General features: G+C 35.0%; 1 protein-coding gene across 3 annotated transcripts in view; it reads left to right on the top strand.

Annotated features, from left to right (window-relative positions):
* Positions 1 to 12,006, top strand: part of CACNA2D1 (calcium voltage-gated channel auxiliary subunit alpha2delta 1) — a 362,095-nt gene that overhangs the window by 334,149 nt on the left and 15,940 nt on the right. For all 3 annotated transcript variants that reach the window (XM_083859087.1, XM_083859086.1, XM_083859085.1), the window contains 11 exons: positions 1,249 to 1,333; positions 1,534 to 1,596; positions 2,596 to 2,699; positions 3,951 to 4,037; positions 4,398 to 4,465; positions 5,771 to 5,809; positions 7,025 to 7,096; positions 7,548 to 7,700; positions 7,797 to 7,849; positions 10,723 to 10,778; positions 10,933 to 11,062. In XM_083859087.1, coding sequence (XP_083715213.1) covers positions 1,249 to 1,333; positions 1,534 to 1,596; positions 2,596 to 2,699; positions 3,951 to 4,037; positions 4,398 to 4,465; positions 5,771 to 5,809; positions 7,025 to 7,096; positions 7,548 to 7,700; positions 7,797 to 7,849; positions 10,723 to 10,778; positions 10,933 to 11,062 — 910 coding nt within the window. The remainder of the gene's footprint in view (positions 1 to 1,248; positions 1,334 to 1,533; positions 1,597 to 2,595; positions 2,700 to 3,950; positions 4,038 to 4,397; positions 4,466 to 5,770; positions 5,810 to 7,024; positions 7,097 to 7,547; positions 7,701 to 7,796; positions 7,850 to 10,722; positions 10,779 to 10,932; positions 11,063 to 12,006) is intronic.

The following is a 12,006-nucleotide window of genomic DNA, read 5'->3' as shown; positions in this document are numbered from 1 at the left end:
TTTTTTTTTTTTTTTTTTTTTTTCTCTTGCTTTTCTCAAGTCTTTTTGACGTGTTGCTGTCAGGGATAACCGATCAATTCAGAAAGAATCTCTCTCCTAGACCATATAATTGTAGGAACGTCCACTTGTATACGATATTTTCTCACAAAAGGATATTTTTGTGTGGGTGTGTGGGTGTTTGGTCTTCTTTTAATAAAGTGATCTTATTCATTGACACGTTGCTGACTGACTAAAATTTTATTTGAATGCCTTGACTCAGTGTTGGAAATTAAAACAATCACCTCCAGTGATTAAAGGAATTAATGATAATTTAACAAAATTTAATAAAAAAATGAAAATTATTGTGTAATATTCACTACAAGCAAATAATGAGGACATATTTAGTGATATTGTAGTATCCAGTAGTGCTTAGTAAGTATTTATTCCAAAATGTTATTTACTTATTGCTGTATTTCAGTTTGGAATATGTAGCAATTTTTTTTTCTTTCTTTTTTTTTTTTATTTCCCTAACAGTTAAGTTACTTTAAAAATAGTCTCCTTAATAAGTAAACAGTTTTCACTGAAGGACTGAGTGACCACGGAAATTATCTCAGCTAAAAATGCTTTTCAAAAGGAATAACGAGTAAAATCCCCACACTGAAATAATCTTCAGTAACTCTTCTTAAGTGTTGCTGATAAAGATGGTTGAGAAGCACTGACTTCAAACCGTCTTTTCAAAAAAATTTAAACATGGCATCTCTATCTTTGTATAAGCTACTGATTCAAAATTAGTTTATTTCCCTGTATCCATTTTTAGATGACAAATGGTGTTTTATTTGTGAGCCTGGCACTTAATCAATCTAAATATATTTATAATGTAGCTGAATTTCATTAGGAATTGTTGTTTCTTTGCATCAACTGAGATAAGAAGTGTTTTAATGGACATATGCTTTAAAAATAGGTTAATTTTCAGATTTAGGAGCTTTGCAAAACTGGGGCCTATACCCTTATCAACTTCTTTATTCCTGTGACACAAGAATAGAAAGAAAAGTGGTTAAAAAGGAAATATTTAAGTGAACTCAACAGTGTGAGAGCACCTATTTGATTCTAATTACATGACATAATTTGAAGTTAGGCAGAATGTCTAATATTAACCACCACAATTTTTGTGGCTGGAGCTGCTTGACAACTCAAAATTTCCTTTTAGACTTTCATTGAAACTCCATTTCATATGGTTTCAGATTACTTACATTTTGACTCTTTTAATAGGTAATACTGATATGGTCATTAGAGTTTTGCTGGATGCAGGATTTACGAATGAACTTGCCCAAAAGTATTGGAGTAAACTGTCTCTGTAAGTATTCTTTTTATTGATTGTGATTTTTTTATGCATTTCAGAGTTTGAAAACAAAATCTTATACATCTGTGTGTATATACAAATATGCAGTTAATGTTACAGAGAATAGGTATTTAGTACTTTAATGGCAACCCTTGACATAGGAATTTGTGAAAATTTCAGTCAGTTTTCATTTTAAATCTTTTTTTTATTTATAGCGATGGAGTTGTTGCACAATTTGTTGTTACAGATGGTGGAATCACTAGAGTGTTCCCCAAAAGGTAAGAATTATTACAAAATAATATAATATGGTAATTTTGAAGCCTGAAAGGGTGGACTGTTAAAGAGTGGCTTTATTGAATGAAATGCTACAGTCTCCTAGGGTCTAATATCTACTGATAGCTATGAAATTAATGGAATTAATGGAATGTCACCTGTGCACTGCTTGAAACTAATCTGTCCCATTATTTTCATGACAGGCCCTTGTAATCCAAGTTTCTAATCAGTGTAGAATAGCCATAAAAACAATGCCTTTGTAGTAGCAGTGTGGCAATGCTAATTCCTAATTACTCCCAAGCCTCTGTTGTTTGGCAGGCTGCAAGTACTGGAAAGCAGTGGGTGATTTATTTATTTTTTTTTTTTAGACTAAGGTCAGACCTAAAGTTCCAGGGACTTCTAGAGAGAAAAATGTATCATTTTCAGAGGACAAAAAGGGAATGTGAAATTTTAAATACAATAAAACAGACACACTCCCATGAGTTACTGGGAATAGTGAGGGCACCAGTACAGACTTACTGGTAAATTTATCTATTTTCTTAGGTTATTCTGTGTGTCCTCAAAATATGAAAATGGCAATGAATTTTACTCCCCAAGTGAGTTTCTTTCCTATTTGGGGATTATTAATGATATTAAATCTTCTGGGATTAAGCTTAAAGCATAGCATGGGCTGTAAAGGTTCATTTAGATTTTGTTGTAAGTAGTGTTGCAGTTGTGTTTGTCACAACAAATCTTAAAGTGATGAGACTAAATTAGTGCTTTTCCAAGAACACTAATTCTTTTTTTCCAATGTTTGTTTGTTGTTTTTTTTTCTAATGATTACAACCTGTCTTTCAACCAGTGCAAACTGACAGAGCCTGGGGACTATAAGAATGAATATTTTCTTCACATTTTTTCCAACTGTGAAACACTGAAAGAAAACAATCTGCATCACAGCTTTAATGAGACTCTAAACTGTCCCTTTTTGATCCCCCTTTTTTTTTTTTTTTTTTTTTTTTTTTTAGGGCAGGAGAAGATTGGATGGAAAATGCTGAAACCTACGAAGTCAGCTTCTATAAGAGGAGTTTAGATAATGACAACTATATTTTCACAGCTCCGTACTACAACAGTAAGTCATCACAGTTTAGAAATGTCAGAGCTGGCTAGTCCAATGTAAGTGGAAGTTTCCTATACCAGGTGGGGTCACTGACAAAAGATTCAAGTGTGATACTTCATAAGGAAAATCTTGGGGTAATACCCATTTTTAAGGAAAACACCAGGAGGCATTAAACAAGGTCATCATTATTTGTCAGCTACTCTGGAGGCTCTGTGTGCTCAGAATCAACCTAAGTGGAAACACACAGAGTACTGGTGTTCATTCAGTGTATTAAAACACTGTTTTACAGAGATACTTTGGCAGAATTATTTTAACAGAAAGATAAATAAAATTGCACTCATAGACAATAACTCTACCTAAATCCTTAATAGAACTGAGTTCTGTGTGCTGTCTCTGCAGCCCCAGCATTGACTTGGGGGATCAGGCATAAGGGTACAGAGGCCATAACTCCATCCACTGCACCACTACTTAGTTTAAACTTCACTTTTGAATTCTATTTACAATTGCACTTATTCACCAAAACCAGTTGGTCCAAGATGTTGTGATATTTAAAACCTATATGAGAACAAAAGCAAGTGCTCATTATTGATGTTATTATTTCTCAAGTTTGTAGAAAAGGAGATGCTACCACAAATGGCATACTCCTCTCTTAAACCTATGGGATCCTTCATTGCTGTTATATCATAATGATTTATTGCATTTTTTTTCTCAGTAAAATATAAAGATGGTAATCAACAAAATTCTCTGAAGCCTTTGTTGCTCCTCAAACAGCTCTGGGGAATGTACTTTTAACTTGCCTTTTCATACTAAGTAGTGTTGAAAACAGTTTGTAGTCTGTCAGAGCCAGAACTGTGCATTAATGAGTGGTGTCAATATACCCTGCACTGAAAACCACACAGGCAACATCAGGATAAAATCTTTGGCTTTGATCCTGGTTTTAACAGAGCTGCTCATATGTGTACAGGTATTTATGACTCTGTTTGCTGAAGAAAAGGCTACAGTAAGTTTATGAAGCAGTCAAATGGGGAATAAAAAGGAGAAAAGCAAAGGCAAATATTTCTTAGTCATGCCAGTGTTATTTATCTGAGCTATCACAGGTGATAAATGTGTAACAATACTGGGTCAATGCTTTCTGGGGATGGATTTTTTAAAATCATTCTGGTATTTGAATAATAATAGATTTAGGTTTCAGAGGAAGAGGCTTTTATGTCACCCTAACTTCTTTTTTTGCTTTTTTTTTTTTTTCCTCTTCTATACTGTCAGAAAGTGGTGCCAATAGCTATGAATCAGGTATTATGGTAAGCAAGGCTGTGGAAATAGAAGTTGATGGGAAGCTTCTGAAACCAGCAGGTAAGATAGAGTGGTGCTGAAACTCAAAGTACTTCAGTTATTTAGTTGTTGCTCAACAGTGAATTGGAAATTTAATTGAAATTTCAAAGGAATTTCACTTTATAATAACTTCATTTTCTCTGAGACAGTTTTAATCTTTCTAGTGGAAATCTGTTCGCATTTGAGTAAGTGTTTAATTTATTGGTCTCATGAACAATGTTGGTGATTGGACAACTGAACAAAACTCGTATTTTATCCTTCTCCAGTTCAATGATTTAGATGTCATTATAATTTACCCCCCCACCACTTTTTTTAGGATTATAAAGTTACCTTTTTTTCCCTTCATTTTACTAAAAGAGACTTTCATGTATTTCTTGTTAGTTGTTGGAATAAAAATTGATGCAACCAGCTGGATGGAAAATTTCACAAAAACCACAATCAAGAGCCTGGTAAGCAATTGACCAAGTCTTTTTTGAACTTTATTTGCATTTCTCAAAGCTTCAGATGCAAATAGGTTTACTGTCTCTATGTGCCAGAGTCACACTGATGAATAGTTGCCAAGTAGTTGTTGTATTTAAATCATCCAAATGCAGAAAATAAATCTATGTTGAAATAGGCTGTATCTTGTACGTGTCTTGCTTTCATAATTATAAAACATGGATAGAGACAAAGAAAAATGACTTATTCTAGCTAGTAGTAAGACTATGCTCTAGCAGCAAATAAAATCTGCAAAAACAGTTGGTGAATCTGTTTTTATTTAATATCCAGGATGGGTAAGCAGTGAATAGTAAGGATTTGTATTGCAACCAACATCACAGCATTTTAGCAGAACTTAATGAAATAGGTGCTTAACCATTTCGTTCCATATATCTTACGTGTAGTACATCTGAAATGTAAATGGGAAGGAGGAAAGGTTAAATTAAAGAGAAAATGAACTGATAGTGAATTGTGAAAGGAAAGGCACAAAATTAAGAGATTCATAGAACATAAGCTTCTTATTGGGTGAGGCAATTTTGCTTGGTTTGTTGTGTATTTAGGGAATCAGTAAAAGAGTCTGGCTGGTTTAGGTATTGGAGCTGTAGTTCAGTGGGGAGGCAAATGCATTGCCTAAGTGTGAGAACAGTTAAGGAGAAAAGTAAACAAGGGAAAATGGAAAGTAGGATGGATATTTCAGAAAGAATGCTGTTGACTCCAGCATCACCTGGTAGTTGTTTTACTGAGGATGTAATGCAAGGACACAGTTGTGTGTGTATGTGTACACATACTGCAAGAACATGAGAAAAACACGTTAGGACTCAAAGCCATAAAAGCCAGCTGAGTTGATGGGTTTCCTTTAATCATATAGGATTCCCATGCTTTGAAGCTTTTCATGGTCTAAAGAGATACTTTTGAAGGCTTTCCTTCCAAATTCCAAGCACATGGAAATGTTCCTATTCTTTCTGTTTTATTTCACGCTCACAACACTGACATCCTGACAAGTGCTCCAAATTATTATCTATATTGAGGATACTTGTAGAGGGAGCTGTATCAGTCTTTGGGAAAGGTAGTCAAGATTGTGCTGTTGATAATTACTGAATACAGGTTGTTCAGAGAGATATTTCTGATAAATAACACACGCTCAAAATTAATTTAAATTTGTATACAGCTACTGAAAATAGAATTTGTTTGTTCTTTTCTTGAATGATTAATATAACTGCAAAATACAGTTTATTTTGTAACATTTTTGTGACAATTACCCCACTTCTGTTTTTTAGTGCAACAGTGAAATCTGTGGCTGTGAAAAAAATAGTATGGTAAGAAAATGTTCAGTTTATGCATATCTGAAAGAGTATTGAAATTCACTCATTCCCTCTAGATCTATCTAAGACAGATTCTATCATTATTATTTGAGTGTTAATTTTACAGAAAACAGGGATTTGTTGTTTGTGTCTTGAGAAAGATGGAGGTTAGGAGGGGAAGGGAGGAAAGAGGGCATAAAAGTAGGTGAAGTGGTTATGATGATGAAGTTATGTGAACAAATGTAAAGAAAAATATACAGGAAAAGCAATAGAGAATGATGTGAAGAAAAATGAGATAAAAATATAACAGTAATTTGCAAAGAAGAGACAAATCTTGAGAAAAAAAACCAATAATTTTTAAAATTCTAAAAAAAAAAAAGTACCTCAGAGAAGGGTAAATGCAAATTTAGAAGCACCAGAGTCCATAATGTGCCTCTCCACAGTCACTGGTTCCCAGCACAATCAGGTATAGGGGACCCCATAGCTCTACTGGCACTCAGGAGAGCACAGATCCAGGGACTGTCACCATATCAAGTTCTGCCATGTGCCTAAAAGCTTCCTTGTGCTCAGATCTTCTGAGTTCTTTTGAGGAATGTGAAGATCATTAAATACAAGAATTACAGCAGAAAAGGTACTGTGGGGAGTTATCTATTTGACCTCAGTGCTATCTCTCCAGTCTCTGGCTACAAGGATCTTTTACAAAGTGCAAACCATGCGGAATCAGTGGGTTTCCCATTCCTGCACCTGACACCTGGAATAATCCCACTACAGTCCTTGGCAGATGAAAATGATCATGCCTAGCAAGCTGGGAGCCTGCCCTTAAGATTTTTACCATTGAAAGCTGCAAGTGGAAAAGTACTTTCAACACAGCTGAAGAACATGAGAAGTTGTAGCCCCTTATTATGAACTGAGTTCCAATTATAATCAGATTTAATAAGGATATAGCAGTCTTGGAACTAACAAAGTATTGAGCAAATGAGAATTTGCAAAACAACTTCTATGAAATTAAGCCACAAATAAGCCTTTGATCTGTTCAAACTTTTATTATACTGATAATGCTAATTATTATAACTTAAATTTGGCCCTTGGCTATGGGTTTGTGATTTGAAGATACTTCTGATGTCTTAAAAAAAATAAGTAGTTTCTAACAGAGTGTTGTATTGACAAATCTTACAGAGTGTTCTATTGACAAATCTTTTCTGTAAAACATATTTCACTTTCTTAAAATAGCATGTGGACTGTGTTATCCTGGATGATGGTGGATTTCTCTTGATGTCCAATCGAGATGAATATACACAACAGGTATGTATATTCCTTAAGAACAGAACATGAAAACCAACAGGAAGAAGTTTAAAGAGAGAGAGAGAGAAAAAAAAGCATTTAACTCTCAACTTACTCTAAAGATAACATTTTTGAATCACAAAAATATTGCTGGATCAGAAATTCTAGGAGGGTTGTTAGTCATTTTTACAGTTGTCTTTATAGATGGAGATGCCAAACGTGCTACCAAGTTGCTTTCTTTGTGCTTTGCCATTAGGCTGGTAGGCTGCCAATGGACTTCAGATAGTGAGGACAAGTAGTATGTTATCCACACACCTTCTTTCTCATATTCTTGCTCTGGCCCAGGCAGTATCTCATTGATACTGCATTTAACAGTTACTGTCTAATTGGGGTATTTATAACTGTGCACTTTGTTACGCAAAAAATACTTGAAAGTGTTTTACCTTCCCTCTCTGTATTGCCCCCCGATCAGATTGGAAGATTCTTTGGTGAAATTGATCCTGGCCTGATGAGAAACCTGATTAACATGTCCCTGTATGCCTTTAACAAGTCTTATGACTATCAGTCAGTCTGTGATCCTGAAGAAGAACCAAAGCAAGGAGCTGGACTTCGTTCTGCTTATGTGGTCAGTAGTCCTATGTGCAGTGGCTGACAATCCATTGGAAGTCTGCACGTGTTTATACAAATAAAATAACCTCTTCTGTTTTGTTTCTTTTCCCAGCCTACAATAACAGATATTTTGCAACTTGGATGGTGGGCTTCAGCAGCAGCCTGGTGAGTGTATAGGAAATCTCTATATCCAAACTATAATTATTCAGTAGGTTGAAACTCCATTTGGTTTGGATTTTTTCCTCCATAAATGTTCTCTTGACCCTTTGTTTCTGCAGTTTCTCGTTACGAAAATTCTTAGCTATGTCTCCAAACATGATTGTTTTGTCAACAGTTCAATTCAAAATTGTTCTTGCCAGGTTTTGTGATTGTGTGTTCTGACTACAAAATCAGCTTCAGGAAGCAGAGTTTGGATTAAATATGATAGGCAGTTGTGAAGCCTAAATTACCACATTTTGAATTATTGATCACTGGGTTCCCTATTTCAGAATACCATCTTCACCTTTTTCTAGCAAGAGGTCTTAGGAAAATCAATGTTTTCTTTTCAGTGAATCATTTTATGAAACACATGAATCATAGAATCATTTGGGTTGTAAGGGATCTTTAAAGGTCATCCAGTCCAACTTCCCCTACAATGAGCAGGCACATCTTCAATATCTTCAAGTTCCTCAGAGGTCCATCCCACCTGACCTTGAATGTTCCCAGGGATGGGACATCTCCACATCTCTAGGCAACCTGTGCCGGTGTTTCACTATTCTCATTGTAAAAAATATTTTCCTTGTATCTAGTCTGCATCTTCCCTTTTTTAGTTTAAAACTATCACCCCTCATCCTATTGGAACAGGCCCTGCTATAACGTTTGCCCTCATCTTTCTTAAAAACTCCCTTTAAGTACTGAAAGGCCACAATAAATTCTCCTGGGAGCCTCCTTTTATTTAGACTGAACCCCAACTCTCTCAGCCTTTCCTTATGGCAAAGTACTCCATTCCTCTGATCATTTTTGTGGCCTTTGTCTGGACCCACTTACAGGCCCATGTTTTTCTGTGCTGAGGACTCCAGAGCTGACACAGTACTCAGGTGGGGTATTTTCCCTTTTTCAGAGCCATGCTGATTGACATTCTCATCAGCTACTTCCCTCAGCACTGCACTGGGAAAAGTAATTGGCAGTGGTGTGGTGCTTTTGCTGTGGTGTGAATTGCACCCTTGGAGATTGGTCCTTTTTCTAAAGCTTCATCATATCTTTTTTTTTTTTTTTTTCTTCTTTTTTTTTTTTCTTCTTTTTTTTTTTCCCTAATGATAATTTCCAAACTGGAATAAATCATCTCCTTTATGAAGCTAAGACTTAAAATATGTAGCAGCTGAAAAACCATATAGTAATTTTCTCACAGAAGCACTATGAAGACTGTATGTTGTTTTTTATTGTTGGTTACATTTAGTTAACAGGAAGAGAAATAATCTTGGTTTTCTTGGACAACAGCAAGCCTCAAAAATTGAAGATGGGCAATAATCCAGAAGAGAAACTTGAGTTCTTTTCAAACAGAGAAACTTCAGTTTATCAGTGTTCAAATCAGACTCAGCAGTCTGGTCTCAATTTAGACCTGAGGTTTATTTTGTGTGATGTTTAACTTGAAAGCACAACATTAAAGTACTTTACTATGGCCATGTTTTTAATGGAATCTAGGTCAGAAGCAGGCAGAGAGGGCCATTAAGCAAGCAAAGTGAATAGAGATGACCAAAATATGGATTCTGTGAGGCACCTGGCAAAAGCAAGTACAGGGAAATAAGAGAAACCAGGTTATTAAAGAAAGCTATAGTGTTTCAGGCAAAAAAATGTGGTATAAAGGTGTGAGTGATCATTTTCAAAATTTATGTGGGTTACATCAGCATTTGATTAAGAGAGTATGTATCATTTCTCCTTTGTGCTCCTTTAAGTCAGGAGATTTAGTAGTTTTCCCAGGCCTTTTTTGTTCAGTTCCCTGTAAACTCTGAAGTAAGCCGTTAAAAAGGATTACTGTTTTCTGTCAGCAAATTGCATCACTATTGAATAGAATCAGGTCTCTTCTCACCCATAAGTGCTCTGTGCTCTCTCTGTGATGATTCAAAGCACAGAGTCATGGATATGAATCCAGAACTCCTTCAGGGAATGCCTCCAGGGGGAAGGTGACGGGCGTATTCAGTTTCTTCACACAGGAATCACACTAGAAAAGGAGAAAAAAAACCTTTCAGGTTGAATGAAGTTATACAGCCTCTTGTCTCTGCAGAACAAGTGTTAGAATAGAATGAGATGAGAAGAGATTGGTCATATTTATGGGTAGAAGCAGGCCTAAAACTTGACCACTGGAAAATGCAACTCTAGGAAGGTTAAGGAGAGGCAGGGAGGCAGAGAATATACATGTTGCAGTTCCTGTTTTGATGGGCTGGTAGAGGAAAACGTAAATAAAATTGGAAAAAATGCCATCATCAGTGAAGAAAATAAATAAATAAATAAATGGCGTTCTTTAAGCTAAAATATTTTGGCAGCATGTAGGAGGAAATGTAGTCCGTACCTCAACAGTGAGAACAGAGATGATTTTAAAACTCAACTGTTACAGTAATTGTTTTTATAATATAATATTCCAGCATTGATCTCCGTCTTAGAAATTTAATGAACCTTAACAAGTGTAAAGTATCTAATTCAGGAGCATTTTCTCTGAGTGTGTTAAAAAAGGGGTTCAGTTGCTTTAAGTTGTAGAGAAACACCAACATGCCTCTTCCACCTCCCACAGAGGTATAAAAGGAGGGCATGGATGGTGTGATAACATTTCCATTATGTGAGTTGTGGGCACACATTACAGCAAACCTGAACAGTAGAATAAAAGATTAGTGTGAAAGACCTGCAAGAGTCAAACTGGAAGGTTTAAAGAAACACAGATTCGATAACTGGCAAAACCCTAAAAATTTTTTTTAATAACTTATATTTGAATAGTTTTTATCTATCCATTTAAATACGAAGAAGAAAATGAACCTTTAAAAATAAATATATTGTCTTTCTGTGTTCAGGTCTATCTTACAGCAGCTGTTTTTGAGCTTGACTTTTCCACGGTTCCTTGAAGCAGGTAAGGCAAAAAAATGTTAAAGAGTCAACTTTGAGTGAAGTAGAAGGTAAGAATGTAGGCCAGGGGACAAGTTTGGGTTTCCCCATTATGTCTTTGACTTTAAAATGTTTGTTCATTTCTTTGTTTGTTCATTTATTTATTTCTTTTATACCAGCTGATATGGAAGATGATGATTTCGGTGCTGCCCTGCCTAAAACAAGCTGTATCACTGAGCAAACTCAATATTTCTTTGAAAACAATGATAAATCCTTTGGTGGGATTGTAGACTGTATAAACTGCTCCAGGTAAAATTTCTTCAGTAAAAGTAATAATTTTGGGATTTTTATTTATTTTACAAAAGATAGGGACACTAATATAAGAAGCAAAAATATATTTTGGATTAATTTCACCAAACTCACATAAGCAGTATAGAGAAGAATAGAGGCAGGCAAATTACATTCTCTTTTCATTTGTTTAGAATTAATTTTAGTTTTAATTATTAAGGAATTGGAGAAATGCTTTAGTCAGTTTTTTGTTTTATAGTCTGTGCTTCATGAAAATTGTATTTTTTATCTCTGTCACAATTTGTTTTCTTTTAATTTATTATGTCAACTTAAAAACATTCTGCAATATCCCAAGGGATATGATCTTCTCTAATCTGGTTATGTATCAGATTTTTTGACGGTCAAGAAGATTATGCAATTTATCTTCCAATTTATCTTATAGTTGATAGTGCTCATGGTTTAAGAGCCATGAGTCTTATAAAGCAAACGATGGTATTTTTTTTAATTAAAAGAAGTACTCTTCAGACACCATAAGGAGGGCTATTGAAGATGATATTTAATGATATGTGAAAAAAAAATATACTTCAGAAACATAGCATCTTCGACCTAGATCTCTGTTTCACACAAGAGCCTGATGGGGTTTTGCATACATTTTGAGCTTCTGAAAACATCTTAGAAATCAGAATTAATAACCAGATTTCAAACAAAAGAAAGACAATGTTTCAAGCCAGGAAAGAAGGAGAGAGAGTTTTGGAGAATGATGAAGACAGCCAAAACACTAATTTTTTTCTACTTCTGTATTTCCTCCTCCATGTTGCTAGTATATGTTGGGTTTATTTATAAACTGAAAATGACCCTACTAACTTAAAGACCTTTTGCAGAATTATATGGACATGAAAATACAACAAATACATATCCAATACATGACATGCATATCCTATGCTTCTCTGTCACCTTTCTTACAG

This window comes from Zosterops lateralis (assembly GCF_965231275.1).
Source record: "Zosterops lateralis genome assembly, chromosome: 4".
In the NCBI taxonomy this organism is placed as follows: Eukaryota; Metazoa; Chordata; class Aves; order Passeriformes; family Zosteropidae; genus Zosterops; species Zosterops lateralis.
This window is presented reverse-complemented; position numbering and strand designations above follow the sequence as displayed.